We start from the raw sequence: 27564 nt of genomic DNA on the forward strand, positions 1-27564 counted from the left end.
CGCGGGGCCGCGCGTGGCGCGCGCCCGAACGCCCCGCCCCGCCCGCGGCCCCGGCCGGGCACGCGCAGCCTCGCAGGGACGCGCCCGCGGAGGCGGGCCTGGAGCGCCGGGCGGCCCCGGGGGCGGCGGGAACGCGCGAGTCGGCCGCGCCCGCCCCGCCCCGTCACCCACGGCCGGGGCGGGGCTCGCCAGGACACGCCCCCGCGCCGTCCCCGCCCGCGCCGGCGGCTCCACTCCGGGATCGGATCGGGATCGGGATCGGGCTCAGTCCCCGCCGCCGCCGGGCTCCGCCTCAGCGCCCAGAGCCGCGCCCGTGAGTGCCGGGGCGGGCGGGGGGCAGCGCTCACGGCGGGAGCGGGAGCGGGAGCGGGGAGCGGGAGCGGGGCAGGTGCCGGGCCGGGCTCCCGGGGCAGGGCCGGGCACACGGAGCGGGGCCCGAGCTCGGGTGGGATGGGGCAGCCCTTACCGGGTCCTGTCGGGCAGGGCGCGGGGGATCCCGGGGGAGCCGCGGGGAGGGGCGGGGAGGGGCGGGGAGCCCCGGGCTCTGCTCCGGGCCGGGAGCGGGTCCGGCGGCCCCACGGGAGGGGAGGCACAGCTGGGACTCTGCTTTGGGGTGCGGGCGAGGCCGGGGACTCTGGGGTCACTTGCGGGGAGAGAGGCAGAGCGGGTTCATTCTCAGCATCTTTGCTGAATCACTGCGATCCGGGGGAGAGATCTTTTATCACGGTCTCGTTGGCTCCTCTGGAGTGGAAACGGGCACTTCCCGGCTCCTGCTGAAGCCCCGGACTCCACTCTGGGCTTTCAGAGGGCTTTTCTGTCCCGTGGTGCTGTCACTCCTTGATCCGTGTGTGTGCTGAGCCCCACCAGTGTGTGCAGGGAGGTTTGGTGTTCCTGACACCTGCCTGCCGCCAGAACTGCTCAGAGACGTGTTTCCTCCTTGGAAAAAGACTGGTTAATAGCACAGAAGCAAAGTATGTGGATAAACCCCAATCGTTATCACAGGTCATGGAAGCCTGAGTGCCCTGGGTTGTTTCAGCAGGACCAGGGTGGATATTAGAGCCCTCCTTCGGGTCTCTTATAGGAGGGCTAAAGTCATACTGGGATGTGGGCTGTTCCAACAAGGAGCAATTGAAATAAAGGTTTGGAATTGGGACTTTAAACAGGATGTCACAGAGTTCTTTGGGGGAGGGATGGAAACTTCAAGGGCTTGGAATTTATAGTGAAGCGACTAAACATAAAGGAGTGAAACTGTTGAGTGGCTGGTGTGAGCGTTTTTCCATCCTGCCTGAGGTAAAGAGTGAGTGTTAACAAAAAGCAACTCAGGAAAAGCCAGAACCAAGTTAACTTCTAATAAACTGCATTAGTCACGATAAACTTGACACGTGTAGAAGGTGGTAGGTGCTTTCTTTAGTGAAGCTGATCTACTGAATTGCCAGAAGATTTGGTAACTGGTTGTCTGGAGAGCGCTCCTCCTCCTCCTCCTCCTCCTCCTCCTCCTCCTCCTCCTCCTCCTCCTCACTCCCCTGGTTAGGGTGGCTCAGAGCTGGAACTCAGGGGCTGCTCTGCAGACTGTCAGCTCGCTGTAGTTTGGTGGAGAACAGTCAGCACCGGTGCTGCTGCTTCTCAGTGTTTGTCAGTTCAGGTGAGTCACCAATAACTTTCAGTAGAACTTGCCTTTCAAATGTTCTGACTGGCTGGGAAAGAGAGAGGTTCTCCCTGTACAGCATAACTGTGCTGGGGGATGGAGTTTCTTCTCATCTTCTGAGATCTCAGTGTGAGAGGCAGGGAGCCCACAAAGAGGGTGAGTAGCTGAAGTGCCAAGTGTATGTCGGAGTCTTACCTTGCTCTTTTCAAGTTGCCTCTGCCAGAATTCCTTCCATCTCTCTATTGACGTAGGAATCAAAGGTAACTCTTGAGGTTAAATATTGATACCAAACTGCCCGTGAAAGATTACTGCCACAAGTAAATCCCTTAATTCTTTTGTTTGAAAAACTAGATGAGGAACATTCGGAGCAAATCAGGTGGAGCAGATCAGGTGGTCTGTGCCTCTTGACTTACAACGTCTGGGTGTATTTCTGCTCCTTGTTTGAGTAATTGCATGTTACACAGGTCTCTCCAGGAGGGGTGGGAGCCTCTAGTCCCAGCAGTGCAAGTGCCTGGCAGTGCTGCTGGCATCCCCTGGCCTGATCATGTGTGTGTGTGTCTGTGTGTGTTTTCACAGATGCAGACGTTCATCTGACTCTTAAATGCTTTCTTTGAATTTCAGCTTGCAAACTGGTTTGCAGCTGTGTTCTGGGAGAAGCCCTGCTGGAGTTAGTGGCACTACCTGTTGCAGCAGTGCTGCTGATAAACAGCCTTGTAATCCTCTGAGTCATAACATATGAAATGAGAGTGAGCGTTTTATAAATGCAGGTATCCAGTTTGGTGTGTCAAGTTTAAAGTGATGACTTGCGTGCTTTTCTTGCTTCCCATTCCAGTTCTGGCTGTGCTGGGCTGTGGCAGGAGCCCCAGTGACCGTGTCACTGCTGTGAGTCTTCTCCCTGCACGCAGAGCAGTGTCACGACAGCAGGACTGTGGTTTGACACCATCCGTGCACTTCTGCTCCCACCAGAGAGGGACATCCCCATTGGCTTAACTGTGTCAGCAATTTGTCTGACTGAATTTCACTTTAAATATTTTTTGTGGTTATCAAACATGGGCTGCCTTGGGATATGACTGTGTCGTCTGTAATTTGCTGTCTGGACAGGAGTAGCTGCGCTGGCAAGCCTGTCCCTGTGTGCAGCCCATTGGTGTGTGACACAAGGACAGAGCTGGCTGGAGGCTGCCTGTGTTGGGGGAGGGATGGAGTGTCTGCCCACCCCCACGGATGATCCCTGTATTCCATTCAGGAGGATTTCAGGCATCATTGAAAGGGCACGTGTCATGAGGTCGTCCATCCTCAGCCGTGCTGTGATGTGGTTGGTGGGTCCTTAGCTCAGGTGGCACCCAAACTAAGCTACTTTCACCTGCCAAGTTGTCTAGAAATTCAGGGCTCCCAGGCTGATGAGGGAAGTAGAAAATAGTTGAGATCACGCTCAGGCATTTTAGCATGGCCTCCTGGTCTCATCCTTTCATTTCTCTCCAGCACTGGTTTGCCAGGGAGGTCTGTGTGTCCCTTGTGGTTCTGGGTCCTTACACTAAGGTCACAGAGATTTCTCTATGCCCCTTCTCTGTTGAGGGCTAGGTTTGTTTCAGATAATTGCTCTTGTAAATTATTCATTCTGGTATTACACAGGAGTGCTGTGATCAAAGATTAAATCATGCCTTTGCACAGGCTTGCAGTGCCATCTCTTTCTTTCCCTGATGAAATCTTGATTCATCTGTACTGGACTTACATGCTGACCAAAATAACATCATGTTCACCAGTTAAAATAACACTGATGGACATCTCTGTCTTTGAAATATTCTGGATGTGTAATTCGAGTTAATTTTATTAAGACTGCAGATCTCCTCTGTCATGATTACTGGTGAGGTTTCTGGCTGGCTGCATCATTTCATATTCAAGTGAGTATCAGAAACCTGTACCATTCCCATATGGTTTTAATACATCTTCATGTTATCTTTGTATTGTACTTGACCAAAATAACACCTTCAAGTGCTGGAATTTAAAAGGTCTGGTCTATTGCTAAAAGTTTACAAACTGTACTTGAGTGACAATCCCCAAAAAAACCCAAAAGACAAAAAAACAAAACCAAACCAAGAAAACAAAAACCCCACCAAGCCCAGAACCACCCCCACCCCAACCCTCCCAAAAAAACCAAAACCAAACAACAAAACCCTGAAAGAATTCACTTCTTGATTTGTGAGCAGCTAAAAAAAAATAATTACAGAGGTTGGCAAAAGATCTGGTGTTCCAGGTTTATCTGCTGTCGGGGGATGTGCTTTAATGTACTCTCTTGAGGTATACTCTGTCTCTAATTTGGAAAAATAGGATCCTGGTATGACTTGTTCTGTATCTTAGTATTCCTTAGTCTTCTCTTGTCTGACCTCACTATTTTCATACATTGATTTTGGTTTTTTTTACTCTTTAATCCACCTGAGATGCAGCTGGGGCTGTGCTTGTGCTGTTGGGTCCCAAAGACCTTGAGCTGCTGGACACTGTTTTGGCCAGGCTGTGGATTTGGGCAGGGCAGCAGGGCACAGAGAGGTGGGATGTGCTGCCTTGTTCTGTGGTGAATGAAACCAACCTTATTTCCTAGGAATGAGAAGGGCAAGTTATCTTTTTTGGTTGGGAGTTAACTGTGAACATTCAGTTGTTTGGATTGTGGGGCTCTGGTTTGGCTAAGTCTTGGTGCTGCTTTAGCTGGGTGTCTGTATGTTGAAGTTTGTTAGTTAAGAGGATGGGACCAGAAGTCTTGGGAACTGTGTGGTCTTTTAAGATGTAAAAATAAACAAAGCTGAGAAGCTCTACCCTACTTAAAACAGGCTGACCTAAATTTTCAGCAATTCTAGCAGAGAAGCAGGCTCTGGGTAGGGATAAAGGCTTACTGATGACTGGCTTCCCTGTCCTTCCATCACTTGACATGGTTGACAGGCCACCTTTGGCAAATCAACACTGGTGTCTGAGGTCATTCACTTCCCCCTTCCCCGAGTTGCACAACCGGGCTGTGGATTTGCCTTGTCCTCTCCTGGAGAGTCCCCTTGTTATGCAAGTCAACAGTTCAGCATCTTCTGGGAAGTCACAGCATGAATCTCTTCTCAAATTGCTTTTGTTGGAGTGTGTTGACAACGTGTTAGATGTCCTCTGGCTTGTCCCTGCAGAGATTGCTTTTGAGAGTAGGTGTCTGGGAAGTCCATTCATACTCTTTGTTTGTAGATTAATGTTCTTGCTATCAGTTGCAGTTCTCCACTACTGAATTATTAATTCTGCAGTGAGAGTTTTTTTTCTTTAGTGTTCATTGACTTTCATGCTTGATTTATTCTTCTGAGTAGTTTGAAACTGGAGCATGGGAATGTTGACTAATATTAATGGATCGCATATGTGACCTCAGAGGTGGTTAAATAAACTTTTTATATTGGGAAAATGACATTGTCTTTCAAAGTACTCGTAGTTTCCCAGGTGAAAGGTTGCTTATGAACATGTATTACCCTCAGAGGCACATTGCTTGTTATTCAGGAAAACTGGGATGTTCAGGCAACCAGTGGAGTGTTTATGTGTGTAATGTGATGGGAGAAGGAGGGAAAAGTGGGTTTGCAGATTCTCCTGCTAATGTGACTTTGTAGCTGAATGCTTTCCTGGCAGAGAGCCTGCCTTTGATTGGAAAGCATTCCCCTTGGTGTTCTTGTAGGTACTGATGGTCTGCCCTGTTTTGTTCTGTGTTTGTGTGTGCTTTTTCCTGCAGGGAGAAAAGAGGAGGGGAATTGCGTATCCTTTCAGCAGCCTTCTGTTAAACTTGGAATACCACAGTTCAAGCACTTGAACAGATGGATAATGGAGACTGGGGATATATGGTGAGTGCAAGTGTGTGCTGTGCACTACAACTGGGCTTCCAAGGTCTTTGCAGCAAGAATCCTTCCAGATCTGTCTTCTGTAGATCCAGAGCTTTAGTCATGACAGGGGGGGGAAACTGTGCCTGTTAAAACAGCTTTACAACAGCTTACTCACCTTCCCTGGGGTGCTGCACCTCCTGTGCAGTTTGTGGGGAGTGCCCAGGTTTGTGTTTCCTAGGGACAGTCAGCCAGGACTGAACTGATGCCTTGAGCTCACTGTTAACCATTTTTCTAACACCAAGGCTGAAAATAGTTTGTGCTTTCTACTTACCATTTTAAGGACTTTGTAATTTTATTTATTGAGAAAAGTATTTTTCCCTGTAAACCTTGTCTCAAACTAGACAAGCACATCTTATTTTTCTCCCCTTCTCGTTCTGCTGCCATGCATATGTCTCTTTTCTCTGGCTGGCTGCAGTCCTGGTTGTTAGAGTTGGTGGCCAGATGGAATTTATGTTCCTTTCTCTCTTGCTTCCTCATGTGCTATCTGGAATCTGATGCAGACTGGTTTGTGCTCTGCCCTCCACTTCTATGCAGCAGCTAATTTGTTAATAAATATTTCTTTTTAGAGTTACAAGCTGAAAGTTCTTTTTTTCCCCTTCCTTGTTTTAATGAAACCTCTGAGCCAGAGCAATGGATTATTTTGATTGTGAGCTCTTGGTCCTGTGTTTGAACCTGCATTGTCTTCCTCTTTTGAAGGATAAAAAGAGGCTTAACATTTGTTTGGCTGATTTTTTTCTTTCCTTTTTTTTTTGGTTTTGGTTTTGTTCTAGAATGAGAGACAGATTGAAAGTAAGGAACATTGCTGGGCCTCATTCTGACTAACTTGTTCTTCAGGAAATTTCTCTGTTCTCATTTCCCCGTCTGTAGAATAGGAAAAAACTTGCTGCCCAAGTGCTAAACTTGCTCTTGTGACAGTAGCTCAGTTGCTAAGATTTCTAAAGCATTCTGGAAATGTGCGTTCTGCATGCTAAGTATCATCCTGTCTAGTTGCCAGTTGTGCCTTGTTGCCAGGTGGTTTGGATTTGTTCAGGTTTGTGCAGCCCTCAGAGGCGTTGAACGGGACAAGTGTGATTCCCCCCAGTGTTCCAGCAGTGTTGGCTGTGTGTGTCAGTGAGGTGATTGAATCTTCTTGTCGGGGCTTGATAAACTCTGCAATTTCTCTCTTTCTAGATGACTGATCCAGTCACGCTAAATGTGGGTGGACACATGTATACGACCTCCCTCACAACTCTAACGAGATATCCTGACTCAATGCTCGGGGCCATGTTCAGGGGAGACTTCCCCACTGCCAGGGACTCTCAGGGCAATTACTTTATTGACAGAGATGGACCACTTTTCCGTTATGTTCTTAACTTTTTAAGGACCTCAGAACTCACTTTGCCACTGGACTTCAAGGAGTTTGACCTGCTCCGGAAGGAAGCGGACTTCTATCAGATTGAACCCTTAATTCAGTGTCTTAATGACCCCAAGCCACTGTATCCCGTGGATACCTTTGAGGAGGTGGTGGAGCTGTCCAGCACCCGGAAGCTTTCCAAGTACTCCAACCCGGTGGCTGTGATCATCACGCAGCTAACCATCACGACAAAAGTCCACGCACTGCTGGAAGGCATTTCAAACCACTTCACCAAGTGGAACAAGCACATGATGGACACCAGGGACTGCCAGGTGTCCTTCACCTTTGGGCCATGTGATTACCACCAGGAAGTGTCTCTCCGAGTCCATCTCATGGAGTACATCACAAAGCAAGGCTTCACGATCAGGAACACCAGAGTCCACCACATGAGCGAGCGTGCCAATGAGAACACAGTGGAACACAACTGGACTTTCTGTAGACTGGCACGGAAAACAGATGACTGATTCTGACTCCGCAGGAGCCACTTCAGTAATTAGCAACTTAATTGGACAGTGAACCCAAGAGAGTCTGGATTTTGACTAAAGCAACAATATGGGCTTTTTTTATACGACTATTTATTGTTTATCAGTGAGGACTGGAGGAGTTTCATTCTCTAGCAGCTCTGTTCTTTTGTCCAGTTCAGAAAAAAAACCGTGCATGTGCCTGTTCAGTCAAGACACCTTTTTGTTTGAAAGAGGGAGTCTGAAGAATCAGTACAATAGGGTATTTTGTGTCATTAACACAATTCTCTGACTCGACTCAAAGTGCTAAAATTACCTCTTGTTTAAATGGTTTCTAATCCATCTAATGCTATGACACTGGGAGCAAGAAACAAAAAAGATTTTAAAATGCAGTTGGGGAGAAGCTGCTATTGTGTAGACTAGTTTCTAAATCAATAAACAGTATTGTAATATTCTAGGAAAACAAATCCCACCCTTTAAAAGTACTTGATAAGTACAGTTTCTTACAGTTATGACAACTGTTTCTTTCTATGCATATAAATCAAGCAACCAAATATTATCTGTAGCCATGGAAATATGATTACAAATATTTATATTGGATTCTAAATGCAAAATGTCCCTGTGGTAGAATTCATATTTTTAATGCCTGGTGCAATATTATTCCCAAGTGTAATGCCTGCCAGAAGAAGCTAATAAAAATGTGAAATACAGAATACTGTTTTACATTTTCCTTTTGTGTTTTAGAACTCTCATACTTAAAAAAACCAAACACAACCAAACAAAAAGCCCCCCACCCAAATTCTGTTTTTTTGTGCTGCAGGGTAGTTTTGGGTGGTCTTGTAGAGCCCTGGTTTCTTCCTTTTATTATGTAATTTGTTCTTTTTTATGTTAATCATTTGATTCAAATGTCTTCATTATAGACAAAGCTTGTGTTCTGAAAACTGCTTTAGATTGATAGAAAGATGGCAAATATTTGTACTGGCTAAAGGGATAGGGATAGTGGCTAAAAGGATAGAGATAGAGGGAACACAGAGCCTAAATATTTGTAGCTGCTAATAGAGTTACCTGGTTTGTCAGCACTTTATGTAGTGACTTTATATATATAATTCTAACTGCAGAATGCTTTTTCTGGTGATGTTCAAGTCAAGGCACTCAAATTCTGTGGCTTTACTCAATTTCATACAGACATTTCTACTTCTCCCTGGTCCCTTTGTCATAGTTATTAATAGAATTTCTGGTTATGTTCTACCTTGATTGCAGCTGGGAGTAAGGGAGTTGGTAGCTGTTTCATGGAGTGGATCCTGTTCTCCCGTGAAGTTCTTGTCCCAAGTAGGTGGGAGCTTTCCATCTCATATCTGACTCTAAAGGCCTGTCTCGGGGGGTATTTCTCTGTCATATTTTGTCTCTTCCTGTTCATACATTGCAGGTTTTTGACTTATATAATAAGAGGCAGCAGTGAGAGCTTTATTCTTCCTGTCAAGGAGGGAAGAGAAGCAGAACTGATGAACCTCAAGAAAAGTTGTTTCTTTCTTGCAACACATGGTAAGAAATATCCGTGTTAACTGGCATTGAATTATAATCACAAGATGTTCTTTGCAACACTTAATTTATGAGCAAATTAATGACTGGCCTGGATCAGCCTGCCCTTTTCATAATTACGGAGTATAATAATTAGAGAAGCAGTATTCCAAATAATACACTTTATTCAAGATTTATAGAAAGACAGTATGAGCAGCTCTATTAATGGGAAGGTAAATTCTGCAGACTGGAGCTGGCATCAGCTTTGTCTGCATCTTCATTAGGCAGGAATATTCCAGTACTGAGCAAATCAAGAGCTATTTTTATTGTCACAACAGATGCACTTTCTAATATACTTTCTGATCGAAGAGAACAACTTGTTCCTAAAAACACAGGATCATTATTTCACCATGGATTTTCAGTAAAGTTGGTTGTTTTGGGTTTTTTGAAGGCACTATATAGTTGCAACACACTGAGAGAGGGTTCACAGTGTGGTAGTGTTTTGTTTTTCTTTCTCAATCATCATATAATGGATTTAGACAGAGAATAAGAAAGCCAAAAGTTTTGATGCTGTCAAGACACTTCAGGATAGAAAAGAGTGAGCCCTGGACCATTCCTGACTAGATTGTCTCACAGCAGCAGGTACCACTCAGCGCTGTTGGCATCTGTCTAATTGCAAATGGCTGGCTGAGAATCTTTCATACTTGTAACTGCAAGTAAGCAACTGATTATTAATTCTGATTAGTCATTACTGATGCTTCATAAATGTACTGCTGCACAAAGAACAGGAGGAAATTTGTGCCCTTCACTTGGAACATGGTCTTCATAATTTCGATAGTGTATTGTGCAGAAGTGGCTTCAAATACCTCTCGTAGGCTGGGCTCATCTGTTCAGAAAGAGAATGTGGAAGGGAATTAATGGCAAATAAGAAGGGAAAGGCTATAATCTTTTTCTTAAGATCAATCTCTGAAATACATAAAGCTGCACTACTTTAAGAACAAAACAACCAACAAACACCAGCTACTTCAACTATGTGCAAGATCTTTTTCCCTATAATATGTGCTGTCCTTCATAACCAGCACACCACACTCATCCCAAAGGGGACAACATACTGTTTAACTTCAGAAAATATGCTTGGATTTGAATATTTGCTGAAGGCAAATTTTGCATTCAGCTGTGGAATTTCAAAGGGATACTGATTACCACAGTAAAAATCTCACTTAAGGGCAAATCAGTTTTCAAACAGAGCAATACATTTTTACATCACACAGAATTTTACATTACTCTACAATATGGATGAATTGAGAAAGCAAAATGCTAAAGACCATGAAGGATCAAATTGCCTTGTTTAACACTTCTTCTGGTTAAACATATTTAAAACTCCAAGTTTTGCACTGGTAAAAGTATCAGTGTATAGAAAATAACCCTGCATCTAGTGCTGTTCCATAATATGTATGGAACATATTTGACACATTATGACTTTTATTTCAGCTTATTCTGTACAACGTGATACAAATCAGTGATACAAAGAGGAATTAAAAGCTCTTGTCTCTTATCTGTATTGCTTTTGTTAGAAGACAAGCAGTTTCTGCCCTGGATGCTGTGTAAGTGAAGCTGCAATTGGTCCCTACCTGGTTGGTGGGTGATTTCTGAGCCCATTCGTAGAGCCGCTGGTAAACCTGCCCGTCGTAGCTGCCGAGCGCCGAGTTCAGGCTCTTGTCCGTGAAGTCAAAAGCGTCCACCAGTGGCACAGCGTCCTTCCTGCAGGGCAAAGGAGTGACATTCCTGTTACTCAGAGGGCACTGCTTTGCAAGATGGGAAAATAAATCAAAGATAAACTTGGAAGTCAGTTTCCCAGGTTTCTCCTGGAAAGCTTGTGCCAGTTTTCCTCCTTGTCTTTGCTTGCGGGAAAAAATCATGCATGTTCTGATTCCTCAGAAACATCTCTAGGTGACCCTGCCTTGGCAGGGAGATTCGACTAGATGATCTCCAGACGTCCCTTTCAACCCTAATAATTTTGTGATTCTGTGATGTTCTACTAATGCTCTGAGTTATCTGCACTGCTGAGTGGGTATTTGCAGGGTCTTGTAATCACCCGGGCTCCATCCCTAATTCAGGACTGAATCTCATGCCAGATTTTTCCTCAGTAGTCTCTGCCAGTTTGTTCTTTTGATTTTTGTATTTGTTTCAGTTTTCTTATGCCGTATGTGTTCTTATAAAATGGAATAAGGTTCCTACTAGAATGATGTGAAGGTGCTTTGCTGATCTCCAACCTTCATCTACCTTTCAGTATTATTTCATCATGAAGTCTTGAGCTCTTCTATTCATGTCTGTAAAAGCAAAACAACCCTGACCCATCCAAGGGCCCATCTAGCCCAGGGGCCAATCTGACAGCATGGAGAGCCAGAGCACAGGCAGCATCTCCTAAGCAGGAGATGGTTTATTTTCCCTCAACCTTCCATCATCCTGGGTGTAGGAAGTTATGCTGGCTGTACCTCACACATCCTGAGGTACCAGGATGCAAAGTGGTTTGCTCAAATGTTGGCATTTCCATCTTTCAGTTCCTTTTGGGGAAGAGCTGTCTGAGGGTTTGGGAAAGGCTGGGTTTTTGCTACAGACCAGGAAGTGGTTATATCCTTTCTTCTAGCTGTAAATATGTAAATACTCCCTGCTTGAATCCTGTTAACAAGGTGTGGACTAACACAGAAATGGCAATGAACGTATTAGGCTTTTGAAAATGTTATGTTAAATTTATCATTTAATTCAGATTCTGCTATTTTCTGTTCTGAAAACCCTTGCTGTTTGGCTCAGCCCTGTTCAGCCCTTGCTTATAGTGTGTTCTTGTTTCTCTCCAGGTGGCTTAGGTAGAATTTTACATACAGTAGCAACTCCTCTGCACTCTAAGTTAATATGTTCTAAGCAAACAGCACTGAGTAGTGGAAGCTGAACCCTTTGTCAAAAAGCCTCTGAGTGTTGTGGTAAGTGAAAACCTTTACACAGAATTCACAGAGTTGATGATAAATGCTGTTGAGCAGATGCATCTGAAGTAGCTGTAGGCAGGATTGTTTGGGTACCAGTTGCAGCTCAGCCATGGCAACAGAGTAGGCTATATTAGCTGTGGCTTAAGCAGATTTTGCAATGTGTGATGGGTTGCTGTGGCTGCCTCCTGCCAGTGTGCTCTGACTATATATTTTCCTGCTTTCACTCTACTGCAGATGGTAGAAAGTGTTCATGACTTCTTCATTTATAATTTAAGATTTCATGTTACAGAACTTTAGAGATTGCAGAGGAGCGGGACACTTGGGTCTGTTTTGCCATAAAAACGAGCTCTTGAGTATGTTTCAATCAATTTCTAGTGCTGCCAGGCAATGGAAATAAAAACTGAATGAGGTGAATTGACTGTGGAGATGTTGCCATAGGTGCAGCAGCCCCCTTTTATATCTATTACAGGGATAAACTGGATAGCTGTGTGTGTCCTGCCAAAGCAGCTCACCGAATGACAGCCAGGAGGTCCAGGTAGGATGCTGTGACCATGTCTATTTGGGCTGCAGATATGTATCCATCATGCAAGAAGGCTCCTGTATTTGAGAAGATCCCGTGCAGTGCAAAGAGGTCACAGAGATGTTTCATAATCTTCTGGATGCCAGCCTTGGTCTCGAGTTTTTCCACAGTTTCTGCAAAGTTTTTCACTGCAATGTAGTGGCAGTGAGCCTGGAAAACAAATGCAATCAACAGTGAATGCACCTCAAACACTTTAGTTGGCCAAGTGACTCAAATGTTCTTGCGAAGAATATAAAACCTTTTCATTTCCCTGGCACTTCTCCAGTCTGTATCCTTTGTTTGCTGGGTGACCAGGCCTTTTGCATTCATGGCTGACAGCGACAGCAGAAGACAGAATGTGTAAACAGTCAACACTGTGGTATTTGTAAACTCCAGAAAACTGCTTCAGAAATCATGCTAGTACTTATTTGAAATAGTTCTGATGAATATCCCAAAGAGTTTATGTGAGGGAAACACATTGGAATGTGTTGTAAGCGAATGTTGGTTGCACATCAACAGGAGAAAACTTCTTTTGAAGACCTTAGGTTCATGGTACTTTGGGATCAGTGTCTACAGATCTTCAGCTCTGGAAACACCATTGTCACAGAAGAACAACCAAATTTACTTCCCACTTTTGTGGTTTTAAACTGGTAATTTTGGGCTCACACACCTGTAGAGCCCAGAAATGACAGAAATATTAGCAGAGGTGCAGAGATGAATTAGGCTGACCCCACCTGTCTGTGGGGCAACTTTTGCTTCATGGTTGGTGGTTGGTGCTGGGATCTGTGTGGCTTCACTCCCCCAGTGCACAGTTCCCTTCCAGCTGTAGGTGTAAGAGTGGCACACCTGCACTGCAGCTTTGCTGGCGGGTGAAGCAGCAGAAGTGGAGGCCAGTGTGGACTGCAGAACCTGCCTGAGAAGCTCAGTGGCCCTGAGTGGCCACTCAAGCAATTAACCTGTGTGGAGTCTGCCCAGTGTCCGAGCCACTCAGCTGAGAGCTGGCAGGTCTCAGTTCATAGAGATGCCATGCCAGATGTGTGGGTGAATCTCCAGGGAAAGTATGGAATAAGAAATAAATACAGAATTGCCCCAAGAAGGCAGCAGTACATCAAAATTTGAAAGTTATGGGGCAAACTTAAGGGGTTTGGGTGACTTTTCCTGTCCCTGAAATAATTAAGAAACTTTGGGGCCCAGATCCCATTTTTTGAAGTCTAGTAACAGCACTGATGATACCACAGCCAGCCCTCTGCTTATGTTAGGCTCTTCAGAAAGAGTTAATGATATTAAAATATGTTATGGATCTTGTTGTTGGGAAGGGAATGGAAGGGAAGGGAAGGGAAGGGAAGGGAAGGGAAGGGAAGGGAAGGGAAGGGAAGGGAAGGGAAGGGAAGGGAAGAAGGACCTTCACCATAACTATAGAGGAATTGCACTTAATTGCACATTAAAAAAATAATTTTGGTTCTTTGGAAGATACAGAACTATCAATGGATTTGTCTTCATTAATATTTAGGGCTTTTCTCCCCTTTTCTGCTTAATTCTGTACTAATTCATGCTTGTTTTAGGGAACAAATGCTGCTGTCCCAATGCTACTTCAGCTGCTGAAAGCATCTCTTATAAATTTATCTTTTAGCAGTAGTTAACATTGCACTTATCACTGCTTTTCACTCTTTTCCCTGCAGTTGTCTTTCCAGCAGATGGAAGAAATACCAGGCGTGTTTCACCCTTTGCTGTGACTCCACCAGCTTTCAGTGAAGTGGCTTTAGGAAGACTCCTCTGGGTGCCAGAAATGCTGGATTCTTACAAAAAGATGAGTGTTGGCTGGAGATGGTGGTTTTTTGTTGTGGGATATGGGAGGTCTGATTCTGCCAGTAGTGGCAGCATAACTGTGAATGTATTTTTTCTCCCTTTCACTTCTCCTAGTCTTTTTCTACCTGGCCTATACAGACAGCAAATTTTTCAGATCAGGAATTGCTTCTTACTACAACTTTTCCACCATGAAGACCACAGTGACAGTCTTTGTGGTGTGTCTTAGATACCAACAGGAAACAACAAACAGCACTGAGGCTCTAAGCTAATCATGCAATTTCTGTTGCATATTCTTTCCTAAAGACAAACACCAGATAAGCAGATAAATTTTGCTAACCTTCGCAGCCTGCACCAGCTGCACTGTGCACTGGTTCCATGCATCATGCTTTTTGACTCCAGACTGAATCAAGTCCTGTAGTTTTGCTGCTGTGCTGCTTGTGAGCCTGAAAAATTGAAAAAGCATAAAGCATCTTGTATGTGCATCCCACATGCCTTAATTTGCACTCAGGGCAAACTGGCATTTCTGACATCTGGAGTTACCTACACTTAGGTATGAGTGAACTTAGATTATGCAAAATCTAAGTATAAATTGTGAGAAGAACACAGACCACCCTGGTACTGAAGGATTTCTGCCTTCTCAGCTTCCAGGATAGTTTACCAGGGGGTTGGCTGAGCTTTTTTTGGGTTATATGTGTGTAGGAAGAGTTTGCAAGACAAACAGTAATACTGGACTGCTGTTAGATTATGTTTCTCCTTTTCTACACAGGGATTCAATTCCTGTCCCAATGATGAAGCTTTTGATTGATGAAGAGTGGCTCATTGTCACTCATTGATGAAGAGTGACTGTTTTTACACTGGTTTCAATGACAGCAGGGTTGTCTTTTTAGCTGCTTTTCAGAGGTGACACCTATACAGCCAATAACTGTGTACATAATTCTGAGACCACTCATGGTACCATTTTTATTTATGTCAAGTTGCTGAATGTGTAGTTGAAAAGCTACAGACAGAATGAGGGGCTCTGTTCTTGCTATGCTGTAAACTGAAAACAAACATCACTTTCTCAGGTATGTGAAATTTTAAAATTCTAAAATGCTCAGGGTCCAATAAAGATTTTACTGGATGGCAACTCAGTGATGTGGTCTGGGATTTACTTTAATAGTGGCACCAACTCTTTGAAATGTAGTTGTTTGGTAGCACATGGCTTAAAAACTTCTGAGTATGAAAGATCCATACTAAATACCTGACATAGCTGTTAATCCTCTGTAGCCTTCCTTTTCCTTTTCAGGACTAGATGGTGCCAATCATAGTTTAACTTATTTTATTTTACCTCCCTTTAAAGCAAGGAAGAAGCTGAGCTCTTAACACATTTCTGATTTCAAAGAGAGAAATTCTGTCTCCCATCCTCTGTACTGACCTGACTGCCACGTGTTGATAGGCTTCAGTGTAAATATCTGGACTGAGAAAATCCAACTTGTTCTTGGCTGGACACTTCCTGTGTTTCACTGCAGCCAGATAAGTGACAGATGGTGGCACAGGCTGCCCAGCATTGGCTGCCATGAAGCACTTAAGCAGGAACCTGGGAAGAGAGTAACAGTCAGAGGAGGGTATGGTGGTGATCTCCTTGCAGCAAACAGACATGCAAAAAGTAAAGGTGAGGAGCAGCAAGGTGTGACCCATCCCATCAGTGGCCCAGAATGGACTTGGACAAGTAATGGCCTTTTGTTTTTCATGTTACTCACAATAACCTGATCTCAGGGGTGGCCTGCCTGCCTTATTTAACACTACAGCAATCCATAATGATAATTGTTTCAGCAGAAACTTGCTGTGGCTATCAGCAGTCTCAGCAGTGTGGTGATTAGATACATTATCAACTTTGCAACCTGAGTCTCAATGATCTGGAGCTTTAATGGTGATTTGGTCTTACCCTCTGTGATCCTCAACACACAGTCACATTATGTTAACACATGAGACCCTTGGGGAGAGTTTACAAGAAGCATTCTCCACTCCCTTGGTTTTTTGGTACCTCTGCTATGAGCTAGACTGACCAGGTCTGGAATTAAAAGGTTACAGCATTTCTCTTGACCTTGCTGTTGATCTTGCAAAAAGCAGTAATGAGTGCAGAAATGTCTGCATGGCAGCATGGAGCTAATGTGGTGGCTCTGACCCTGGGAAGTGCCCTGGTTTTCTCCTTCTAGTAAAAAAATACGTTATTAAAAGTTCAAGCAGCTGTTGTTTCTTTATCCTGTATTTCATCTACTCTTGATAATCATCAGTCTGCATGTTTGGAGGAAAGTGATGTTCTTGGAGCATGACTCATCCACTTTTCAGTATCCAACAACTTTGCTGCCTCTGAATGACCCCACTTTACCAATATTGTGTTACATTGTACCACAGTTACATTGGTTGCTTAAAAAAATTAACCACTGAACTTTCACAGCAATATCTTTGCTGTGCTACTAGGCAAAGAGTAAAACGAGGTTATGCAGAATAGCACCTGCATACATCCCCAAACCAAAAATAGAAGAGATAATCCAGTTCCCACACACTTCCATGCTTGTTAGACTGAAGACATGAATAGTTTATGTCCTGAGCTGTATTTTTAGAAGGTGCTGTGAGAAAGGAGTAGCTGGTTTTACTGGTTTTAGAGAAGTGGTAAAAGCTGAATAAATGAGGGGCAGGCTTTTAGATGAACACATTTGAATTGTTACCTAGCAGTTTGCAGGAGCAAAATGGTGTTTTCCCCTTCATAAATACAAGAGGCAATTATTTTGGTATACAAGGAAGGCAGTCCACTCAGCAGGGAATAGCCATGGCCCCCACAGGCCCGGAGACAGATCTCCACTCCTGCAGTGCACTGCTGAGTGATCACGGCTTTAAAACCCGAAGATAATGCATGGAGCTGTTAAAAAAAGAGAGAAAAAAGCTGAGTATTACTGGTGGAGTCTTCAGAATAAGCTCCTTTTTAAAATTTTGTGAAATATCTGAGCATGAAATTGCTGTCAGTGCCCCCTTTGCGTGGTGGTAGCACCCAGTTCCCTAAGCCTGGCCTTTGGTGTCTCTCTGGGATGCTGCATATGCTCCTACTGGGCACACTGTAGTCAGTTTATGCATTTTTGGGTTTCTCTCAGCCAGTTCTGGCTTTGACCACCTTTGTTTAGAGTATGTTTTTAATTCAAGCACCCAACTGAAAAATATTCTGTCTAAAAAGTCACGTTTTTGATTTTGGCACAGATGTGGGTGCATGCGCATTGTAGGCGAAGTTGTGTAATAACACTTTGTGCCACCAGCTACTTGGAACGGGGTTTTGGACATGCTTTTCAAGGACTTTTCACTCTGCAATGCTTCCCAAAACAAAAAGTTTGGGGTGGTAGAGCAAATGCTGTTGCTGACTGGTTGCAGACCTGGGACACGTCATTTGACCTCTTAGTGCTTCCTCTTTCTCCAGTTCTTTAGTGATGAGAGGAATGCTTGTCCAGCTTGCTAAAATACTTTAACATTTAGAGAACAGAAGTGCTGTATGAGTTAATCCTGCTGCAGCTCACCTCTGGCAGCATGTCAAAGTTCTTCCTCTGGATCTCTCCGTACCCCCTGTTGAATAGCTCTTGCAGGTAGTCATTGACAAAATGAAAGGCATAGGCTGCTGCCAGTTGGGGCAGCAGTTTCTCTTGCTGAGTCTGGTAGTCAAGGATTTTTGCTTCTTGTTCCCTGTTGGAAGACAGCTGATGAAGCAGGGAGAGTGTGGACATGGGCATAGCTACTGTTCCTTTACATGCTGCAGAATGAAAATGGGATTTTTCATTACCAAGAAGCAGTGTGTGAACAAGACTGAGCTGACAGTGTGGCAGTAAATCTGCCCAGCTTGCTGAGCTATTGGAGAAACAACCCCAAAAAAGCCTAACAGTGTAGGAAAGGCTCTGTGTGGTCAGTCAGTACAGAGGGGAACAGGGACTGCAGGAGAAGATGAGAATGAAGCCTGAAGGACAGCAAGTTGTTAGGTGTTCCAGGAAAGGCAGTGGCATTGTACCTTGATAAACTTTGGCTTTTCAAATGGAATCTTGTGGCCTCTAGTGTGGAAATGTTTCCCTGAAAATATTTGAGTCTGAATTATTTTAAGTTTTCTGAAGTGTTTTTGTATGTTCTTTATCACTTCTGCTGTGGTTGGTACATTTAGGGCTCAATTAATGGAATTGGTTATTACAATAGTTCAGCTGCTGTGCTCTTCTGTTTGGTTTGTGTTTGAACCAAAACATGTTTTCACTAGGATCTTTCTACTTTGGAAAGATTTAAATGGAAATCTTTGTAATCCATTCAAATTAACATATATCTTTAAAAATAATGGAGATTCAACCCTGAATACAATTCAGCGCCTAAAGTGTAGATATTGGATTTCTGGATGTTGGAGGGTATTTTAATGTCACATCCACTAGTAGGACACTATGGAATAAGAATTCAGCAACTTGTCCACTTTGTCTAGATTCTGCTCAGTTATGGGATTACAGGGGAAGGCCAGTTATAAAAGAATAGGTTGCCTGTGTGAGCCACTGACCTATTCAAAGTATGAAACTTATCTTGGAAAGAACTGTAAACATTCTCTTGTACTTTGACTGAAGCTCGTTAATGTAAATAATGGGGAGTCATGTTTATCATGCCCTGTCTGGGCCAGGAAATCAGCCAGCGATGGGCTGAAAGATAAACAGAAGAGAAGCAATACAAACTGATGTGGGGGAACACGGTGCACAGTCCCCTTCCCAGTGGGATGCATGGCATTACCCAGGCTTTAACTTGGACTGCCGGCGAACCGCCGAGTATCGGATGGCGATGGTGCAGGCCTTCATCAGGGGTGTCAGAACCTCGTCTGAAATGAGCGAAATGCGCACCGTCGTCATTGTGAAATAATTAATCTGCTGTGACCCCTGTCGTACATAGGTGCCATCTGGTCGAACCTAGAGTAGAGAGAGGCTGTCAGATGCTGTCTTATTCGGTACTACTGTGGTTGTGTAATTGCTATGCATGGGATAAAATAGACACAAAAATCCTTTACTGAATGGAAACAATGCTTTTATGTATGATGGATGAAAGATATCCATTTGAAGAGACAAACTCCTACTGTTTCTGGCAGAGGTAGGTTCTGCCTGCCCCATGATCCTCAGCTCCTGAATGTGGAATTCATGACACTGAGTTTCATTTAGGATTCAGGTACCTTCTGCCCTTGATAAAACCTCAGAGACTTGCTGACACTCAAAGGAAGGTTTTTGTCCCAAATTTAGACAGGTCCCTGTTGACTCTCTGGCTGTGGAATGAGAGTCTGATGGCAAGTTTGTGATGTGAATCCACACATACCTCACAAAACTTGCTCAGCATGTTCTCCCTGGGGATGCGCACATTCTTCAGCAGGAGGTAGCCATTGTCAATGTGCTCAAAATTCATTTTGGGACCAATGTCTCCTGCAGTTATGCCTGCAGGAGAAGAAAACAGCCTGCTTACTTCCACTTGAACTTTTTGCTCCCCATTTTATATCAGGATGGGGACTTCAAAAGAAGGGCATGGTCAGCTCTGCTTTTTCCCCAGCATGGGTGATCTTGCTCAAGGGGTGAAACAGGCATTGAATGCCTAGGAGTAGTTTGTTTCCATGATCCATTGAAGATGGATCTGTGCTGGCTGGGGTCAGAACTGAGGTGTTGATGCAGAGGTGCTCAGAGCAGCTCAGGTTATGCCAAGGGCTTGGTCTGGATACGGCTGAGGATATGTTAGATTTCCCTTCAGATCAAAAGGTTGGGGTTAATGATAACTACACCTTGGGTATCTCTCTTGGCTTGGTTTTGCCAGTTACAACTCTCCCTGGGGCCAATGCTTTAGAAAACATTTAAGGGCAAAATAGGCAGAGCACCTGCACAAGTGCTGCAGTGTCTGGTATCATTTACCTGGGCAGAGGGAATGGTCCTGAAGGCTGCGTATCTGCACGATGAAGGGATGGATGCCATAGCACTTCCCATGGATGTACAGCTGAGCAAAGACAACTGTGTGGGTTGCTGATCTTCCCACTGTGAGAAGAAAAACAGACCCATTCCCTTAAGACAAGGTATAGCACAAACACAGTTAAGAGAGGTCAGCACTAATTATGTGTTGGATCTTAGTATGGATCAGCACAAGTGTGTGCTGGAAACCTAAATCAGCCTGCTCTTAGCTCTCAGAAATCACACCATCATTCTGCCTCTGTTGCTGCCCATGAGGCTTGGATTAACAGTTTTGTAACAGAATATGAGAAAAAATAAATAGTTTGAGCTAATGTAATGCTGAGAGTGGGAAGTGCTGTGGCAGTGACTCCAGTTATTTTCTGTGAAATACCTTCCTGAAAGGAGCCAAGAATTTCATGCTTGAATCCTTTATGCCTGATGACTCGAATCCTTTATGCTGATGACCTCCCTGCAGTTTTTCGTTGTCTGAGTATTATTTACAAAGAAGGGAAGATTTATTCCTGCAGAGGCAAGAGCTTTCCTGAGTGAAGTTCTTCAGCCTGCAACCCAAGGGGCTTTTGCAGATGATAGTGCCTCCCTTGTGGCCTTTGAACTTGGACAACCCCCTTCTCTCACTTGCTTGTCCATAAGAGTATCTCTTATTGAAGTCTTCTGCTAGCACCTGGGCCCTCAAACACAGAGCTTAACTAGGGTAGATGGAGTAACTGGAGGAGGCAAAAACCAAAATATTTTGTGTGGTACTTACTGTCTCCAGGCCACCACTTCATGGCAGAGATCTTCGGTGTGTTCAGTATGAACTCCTGAGTAGCAGTATCAAAGACTGCTGTCGTTTCCAAACCCTGAAGATAAGTGCCTTTAAAAAAGGAAATTAAAAAAATAATCTGTCTGTGTATCTCCTGGTATACCACAGGGATGGAGAGAGTGAAAGATCCCTGGAAGCTGGTTTTGGGTATTATCAGGGTTTTGTGGTTTACCCTTTTGATGAGAACCATGAAAGAGAACCCAACCATGCCCATCCCTGTAAAGGATGGACAGTTTGGAACCAAATTCCCATGGGAATTTGGGCTTCAGCCTTGTGAAATGCCATTTTCCCTGCAGCCTTACCGTGTCCCAGTTCAGTCTGTGCATAGCTTCCAATGAGCTTGTGCTGGGTGGCGAGAGGAATCCACTTGGCAATTTGTTTGTCAGAGCCCAGCACTGAAATACTCCTCATGAAGACGCGGTGAAGGAGGAAGGCGACATCTCCTGACAGTGCCCTGCAGAGAAGGCACAAGGGGTGTTTTTAAGGGGATGAAGTTCCAGGCATGTGATGAGTGAGGCAGTGGCACTGCAGTGGTCACCAGACAGTACCACCTGCTGCCTTTTGATTTCTGCCTTGTCATACCTTGCCCAGCACCCAGCATCAGCACAGCATTGCAGGAAAAGTGCCCTTCCAAGCTGCTCTTGTCTCTTCTTTCATAACAGAGTTTGCATATGTGTTGCTCGCTCATTTTACTTGGTCTTGGAAGAATTATCTGTTTTGAGTAGCAGATGCTGAGCTAAAAGCACAACCCAGCTCCAAAGCTCCTGAGGCTCTGTGTTTTTATTTTACTTCATAGGATTTTTTTCTTGATTATTTAAGTCAGATTTTGAGGCTTAATTAAAAAGAAAGAACGAAACAGCACCCTACTTAAAAAAACCCAAACCCTAGCAATTCACTGTGGGGCATATTAGACTGAATAACACATGTAGGTATCTGGGACCTGGATCTCCTGAACCTTCCCATTCTCATTCTGGAGAAATACCATGTTATGTTGGGTTTCTTGCTGTACTTTTTGCTGCCTATTGCTGTCAGTGAACAATGCTGGGGTTTATGGAGATTTGTCCTGAATTGAGTTGTTAATTTTTTGTGGAAAAATTCAAATACATCCAAATAATTTATTATCTGGTCAGGTCCTTTGCCATCACCATCTGCATACATCCTAAAAAGCACTGTTCCAGAAACTGAGTATGGGAACTTGGGTACAGTGATTTCCATGGTGCAAATGAGGAATTTATTTAAGATTTCTTTGTGTGTGAGAAATAATAAGAAAACATGAGTAATATAAATATATGCCTCTTCCTGGGATTCGTCAGAACACGGTTGAATCACCTCACAGGTACAGATACAGGTACATGTACAAGTGGCTGTGGTGTTCTCAGTAGCTGAGTGGCTGTTAGCACATTGCTTTATTGCAGAGCTATAGAGTGCATCTCCTTTCACATAGATACCTTCTATTGTTAACAAATGACTCTGACCTTTCTTTTATACTGGCCCTGAGAGAGAATTAATCATGCTGAAACAGTGTGTGGGGGGGAAATATGCACAAAGAAGTTAAAGGGAAATTGCTTTGATTAACAGAAAATGACTTAATGAATCCTTGGCAGCCTGGCCAGAAATAACGTTCCTTTAGCTGCAATTTGAAAAGCTGGATATTACATTGTGTGAGTGATTCACTGTGCCTGGCACTGGGAGCCAGGATTCTGTCATAAGAGCTTGGTGCTCACCTGGAGTTCCATCAAGCAAGAGCTGCCCTGCCAGACAGCTCTGCTCCTAATCCAGCAAATGGGACAACACAGGGCTGGTCCTGCTGCAGCCTTTGGCATCAGGGGGGCTGATAAAAGCACACCTGGGTGGGATTTTTTTGTTCTGAGGGAGCAGTGGAGAGCTGCTTTTTAATGGAAATATAATGATCAGATCCAAGAGCTCTTAATGGCACATTTCCCTCTTCATTAGTTCCGTTCACTGTAAGTGTTGAAGAGCTCAGCATAAAAAAATATCATCTCTCATATGATGGGGACAACATTTTAGCAGGGCCCTGTTACCATAGGGCAAGGGGTAATGGTTTCAAACTAAAAGAAGGTAGATTTAGATGAGACATAATGAAGAACTCATTTTCAATGAGCATGGTGAAACAGAGGCACAGGTTGCCCAGAGAGCTGGTGGATGCCCCCTCCGTGCAAACACTCCAGGTCAGGCTGAACAGGGCTCTGAGCAACCTGATTTAGTTGAAGATGTCCTCGCTCATTGCAGAAGGCTAGACTAGATGACCTTTAAATGTCCTTTCCAACCCAAACTGTGCTATGAGTATATGAAAAGCCAAAAAGTGGCTCTGAGTGTCAGCAGTGCTGTGTAAGGGACAGGCATTGCCCTTCTGAGTGACACTTCTGAACCTGCACCTTCCTACTGGGTACGTGACCCCACCAAGCAGAGAGTGTGCCCTGGGCAACAGCCAGCCAGGAATTGATTGAGCAAAGGGGGAAAGGAGGGGCAAGCAATTGAAATGTGGAGCTCAACCCCACACAATGTGTTCAAAAAACTTTTAAAGGAAAGGACTGTGAAAATACTTCATTCTCATTTACCTACAAAATAAGATAATTTTTTTCTTTTTTTTTCCCCTTTAATAGAATATGTGTTTTCTAGATACACAAAACTTAATCTTTAATTTATTTAGAAGTCAGTAATGTAATTGAAACAGCATCACTTCCAATTCTGGTTATACATTAAAAAATGTCTAAGGGGTGGTATGAGAGCTGCAGCACAAGTAAGGAGGTTGTTGAAGTGGAAATCTCATCTTGTGGTTGTGAACTGCTGTGATCTGTCACACTACCCATGTGCTGCTCTCTGAGAAGTTCCTGGTCATGTATCACCATTTTCCCTTCTCCCAAGTGTGCTGCTGAAGTAAAAACCTGCAGCACATTTTTATCCAAACCTATTCTGTCAGCTGTTGGCCTTTCCCAGCCTTTGCTAAAGCTGATTCTTGTTACAAAGCTTTTAACAAAAAAACTAGTTGTACATTAAAAAACAAAACAAAACAAAACAAAAATCACCTGTAAATGTACTTATATTCAGGTCCATTCTCGGTCCATCCCATCTCATGCATCTTTTTCTGGAGATGAACAGCCTTCCTGACTGCTGCTTCATACCTCTCATTCTGGGTCTGGAAGTACTGATTTTCTCTGCTGAATACAGGGTCAGATTGGATAGCTTCCACTGCAAAGCAACACAGAACAGTTGGTTCTCCTGGGGCTGGGGAAGTGCAGGCAGTGCCTCAAGCCATGTTTGGGAAGAGCAGGCAGGACTGGATTCATGGATATTGATGCTGTGATTTTTAGGGTGCTTGCAGGCAGGTTTTGTTTTGCCATTTCTGGCTCCCATGGCTGTCACATCTAACTCTGAAAAGCAGCAGGTTTGGGGACAGAGGGGTCTGTTCATTGGAAAAGGTGACCCTGCAGGGTAAGGCACCCTCCCTGGTCAGGGTGGGAGAGGTGACTTCTGGCAGAAGATGCCAAGGATCCCTCTGCCTCCAATTACTGTGAGGGCAGTAAGGGCTGTGGTGAACTGCATTGGCCAGAGGGTGGGTCATGGCTGGAGCCTGCTGGGTGTCCTGCTTGGGATGTTACCAGCCCATTGCACTGTTGCAAAACAACTCAGAGTCACTATTTCTGTGTCAGTTTGAACACTCCCCTTGTCCATTTTGCCTTAAAACCTCGAGTCTATTCATGTGGAAGGTTATACTGAACTCCAGTGGCACTGTGTGGCACTGTGAAGAGGGCGATCCCAGTGGCTGTGCTGTTTTCCTTTGGTAAGAGTATAATATGGATGCAGTTACAGAGACAACAGAGAGGGTTTTTCCCTCTGTTTCTTCTGAGCAACAGTAATTTTTTGGCACATCCATCATGAGTGAGAGCAGCTCAGCCCGGCTGAGCCAACCCACGCAAGAAATTCCCCACCTGGATGAGCCCAATGTGCCAGGGAGGGAACCTGGCTGTGGTTCACACGTGATGTGCATTTCTGCATAGCAGCACCAGCCCCTGCACGCATTTCCCTTAAACATAGATGCTCCTCAGTTTTTGTATTCCAGTTTAACCAGTCTTGCCAGAGACAGGGGATGGGAGCAGGGAGGAGGAAAAGCTTCAGACAGCAGGAGTGGCTGCGGAGGAGTTGTGTTGATTTACATAAAGAAAAGACTCCTGCTCCACACTCCCACTTTTTAAAGAGATGGGGGATAAGCAAATGCCCAGGAGCACAAACCCCACTGTGCTGCAAAGGAGGAGCAGAGCAGCAGGACACAGGCATGGCCTGTGCCAGCCCCCACCAGGGCCTGGTAAGGGTCACTCACCCACTGCCCTCCGTATCCGTGTCTGCTCTGTGCCGCCGTCCAGCAGGGCTGTGAGTTTCTCCACGCAGAAGGAGGCTGTCTGCCTCTCGCTGGCGAGGTCAGGGTTCACGCTGCCCAGCACGGAGCCCTGCGAGTATTTGCTGGTCTCCAGCAGAGCCATCCTGGAGCCTGTGCTGCTCTGCAAAGGGACGGGGCTCCTCTGCCACTGGCACCGTCAGTGGATGCCTGATGGAGGTGTTGGCACAGCGAGGAGTGGTTTTGGTAGGTTGGCCAAGCTGTTGTACCTGCACATAAATATTAGGGCTGCATAAATATTTAGGCACTATCCTGTCCTCATTGCAATGGGCAGTGGAGATTTATGGCGCTTTAAAGAACTCAAACTGCAGGTTTTATGACATATTTTAAAACATAAAATGTTTTTCTTTTCCCAGTCTGTCCCCAATATTCTATGAGAAGTTCATGCTGGAATATCCCACAAGTACGAGTTAATATTTATGGGAGTTTCTGGCCCAGGGCTCACAAGCTTGTGCTGCCTCTGTCCTTGAGACTCAACTTTACATTAACCCCTAACCCCATGTTAGTGAGATGGGTAGCAGGACACTAGTAAAAACAAAAACCGTGCTGAATAGAAAATAAAACATATTTTTCCCTTGAAGAGGCTGCTGCATTTCCAAAACATCAGCTTACTTTAAGAAATACAAACTCTGGAAACCGCTGCAAATGTATTATTACTCCCTGCTGTTTCTGACATTCAGGCCTTAGGTCCAAGGTGTCTCGCTGGAGAGAGAAAAGCCCCGGGACAGCGGGGGGCACAGGGCCGGGGTAACCCGGGCTGCCCTTGGGCCGTCACGGGGAGCGCGGGGCCGCCTCGGCCTCAGCTTCCTCTTCCGTGAGGAGAACGCCACTCCTTTCCCTCCGTGCGAGCGCAGCCCCCACGTACCTGCTCTCAGGCGTCCTCGGTGGAGCCGTCCGGCTGCTGTCCCCCGCCCGGGCCGCGGCTGCCGAGCCCTGTGATGAGGGGACCTTGTCCCGGGCCGCTGTCCCTGCTGACCTCTGCAGGCCGCAATCCCCCCCGCCCCCGGCGCTCCCAGGGCCCCGCGCTGCCCGACAGCGCTGCCTGCCATCCCCGGAAAGCCAGCGGGCGTCTCGGAGATTGCACTTCCAGCTCCGCCACCCGAGTGATTCCCTGCCCTTCTCCCGCTCTTTCTAATCCTGGTTTATTGTTTTCGTCGCCTGCTCCGCGTGGAGAGCAGCGCCCTTGGGGCTGGCGCTGCTCCTGGCCGGGGGGTTTGGGTGCCCTCAGGGCTCCCCCAGCTCTGTCACGGCGCTGCCCTCAGCCCTCCCCGCAGTTTGGGGTGCGGGGCTGTGCCGGGGTCCTGACATGGGATGTGCTGCCCTCAGGGCCCGAATCTGTCCCTGCTGGTCCCCGATGGCAGCTCACCACCCTCACACCCCACTCACCCTGGCTGCAGCAGGATGGGCCTGACGGGAGAGGGATCCCCCAGAGGATCCCCCTGCCCATGGCTCATCCACGGGTCAGTGCAGACCCGCGCTGTAAACTGCTGTGTCAGGGAACGAGGGGTGGAACGCCTGGAGTTCACATTAAGGAAGGCTTGCTTTAACATGGGAAGTTAAGCAAAGGTTGGGAAATCGGATATGGTTTGGGGTAACAATAATTTTAAGCCTGAAACTGAGCTTGTTGAGCCAAGCCCAACAGCCACGAGGAGCGGCAGTCAATGGGAGCGCCCAGCCGCAATGCAGTGAGCAGCTCAGGGCAGTGCTCGGTGTGCTGGGGTCACTCTGGTAGATTAAAGATGCCGTGTGGCTCCCAGAGTGACAGGGTGTCCTGTGGATGTGCCCTTTTCTAGTCCGTACTGCACCGAATCGCATCCCACAGTGACTCAGGTCGTGAGTGGTTGGGAGGCAGTACATCCTTCTGAAGTGCTCTGTGGGATTTTTCCATTTGTTCTTACATTTCCTTTTGCTGGAGTCAGAAGTGCCCAAGCACTTCTTGTGCTTCTTGACTACTGTTTGTAATTCAGTGAGTGGTCTGGCTCTCCTGAAGGGAGGGTGAGGGATGGCAGATTGGAAAAAGCCTGTCCCTGAATCTCTGCAAACTGATGTTCATGCAGGTTTATATTTGGGCAGGCTCAGGTGCTGCCTGAGTTTGTCTATGTTGGTGAGGTCTGTCTATGTTAGTT

General features: G+C 45.5%; 2 protein-coding genes across 4 annotated transcripts; one reads left to right on the forward strand and one right to left on the reverse strand.

Moving 5' to 3' along the window:
• The first annotated feature begins 234 nt into the window (after positions 1-234).
• On the forward strand, positions 235-12428 carry KCTD6 (potassium channel tetramerization domain containing 6). Of its 3 annotated transcripts, none has more exons than XM_083869784.1 (5): positions 235-313; positions 5382-5490; positions 6700-8925; positions 11757-11879; positions 12352-12428. In XM_083869784.1, the coding sequence occupies exons 2-3, from the start codon at positions 5464-5466 to the stop codon at positions 7384-7386; spliced, it is 714 nt and encodes a 237-aa protein (XP_083725910.1). In that variant the 5' UTR covers positions 235-313; positions 5382-5463; the 3' UTR covers positions 7387-8925; positions 11757-11879; positions 12352-12428. The 3 variants fall into 3 exon arrangements, with proteins under 3 accessions (XP_083725910.1, XP_083725908.1, XP_083725909.1); XM_083869782.1 differs by lacking the exon at positions 235-313 and adding an exon at positions 1514-1642; XM_083869783.1 differs by lacking the exons at positions 235-313; positions 11757-11879; positions 12352-12428 and adding exons at positions 1514-1642; positions 10476-10586.
• Positions 9069-26420, reverse strand: ACOX2 (acyl-CoA oxidase 2). The gene is made up of 15 exons (XM_083869781.1): positions 26304-26420; positions 25364-25647; positions 24072-24234; positions 21327-21478; positions 20968-21075; positions 20169-20288; positions 19588-19703; positions 19018-19190; positions 17790-17952; positions 16956-17146; positions 15662-15823; positions 14585-14690; positions 12395-12612; positions 10533-10662; positions 9069-9787 (listed from the first exon to the last, which is right to left on the reverse strand). Exons 2-15 carry the CDS (start codon positions 25521-25523, stop codon positions 9725-9727), a joined length of 2025 nt encoding a protein of 674 aa, XP_083725907.1. The 5' UTR covers positions 25524-25647; positions 26304-26420; the 3' UTR covers positions 9069-9724.
• Positions 26421-27564: the final 1144 nt, after the last annotated feature.

Source organism: Zosterops lateralis (genome assembly GCF_965231275.1).
Source record: "Zosterops lateralis genome assembly, chromosome: 11".
In the NCBI taxonomy this organism is placed as follows: domain Eukaryota; kingdom Metazoa; phylum Chordata; class Aves; order Passeriformes; family Zosteropidae; genus Zosterops; species Zosterops lateralis.

Excerpts from the sequence above, each read along its gene's own strand:
- ACOX2 (XM_083869781.1), bottom strand. The coding sequence starts at position 25,523 with ATGGCTCTGCTGGAGACCAGCAAATACTCGCAGGGCTCCGTGCTGGGC. Across the intron at positions 15,824-16,955 it reads TTGCTCCTGCAAACTGCTAG|GTTCCTGCTTAAGTGCTTCA; the intron begins GTAACAATTCAA and ends CTCTCTTCCCAG. Across the intron at positions 10,663-12,394 it reads GACCTCCTGGCTGTCATTCG|GAAGGACGCTGTGCCACTGG; the intron begins GTGAGCTGCTTT and ends TTTGCCCTGCAG.
- KCTD6 (XM_083869784.1), top strand. The coding sequence starts at position 5,464 with ATGGATAATGGAGACTGGGGATATATG. Across the intron at positions 5,491-6,699 it reads ATGGAGACTGGGGATATATG|ATGACTGATCCAGTCACGCT; the intron begins GTGAGTGCAAGT and ends CTCTCTTTCTAG.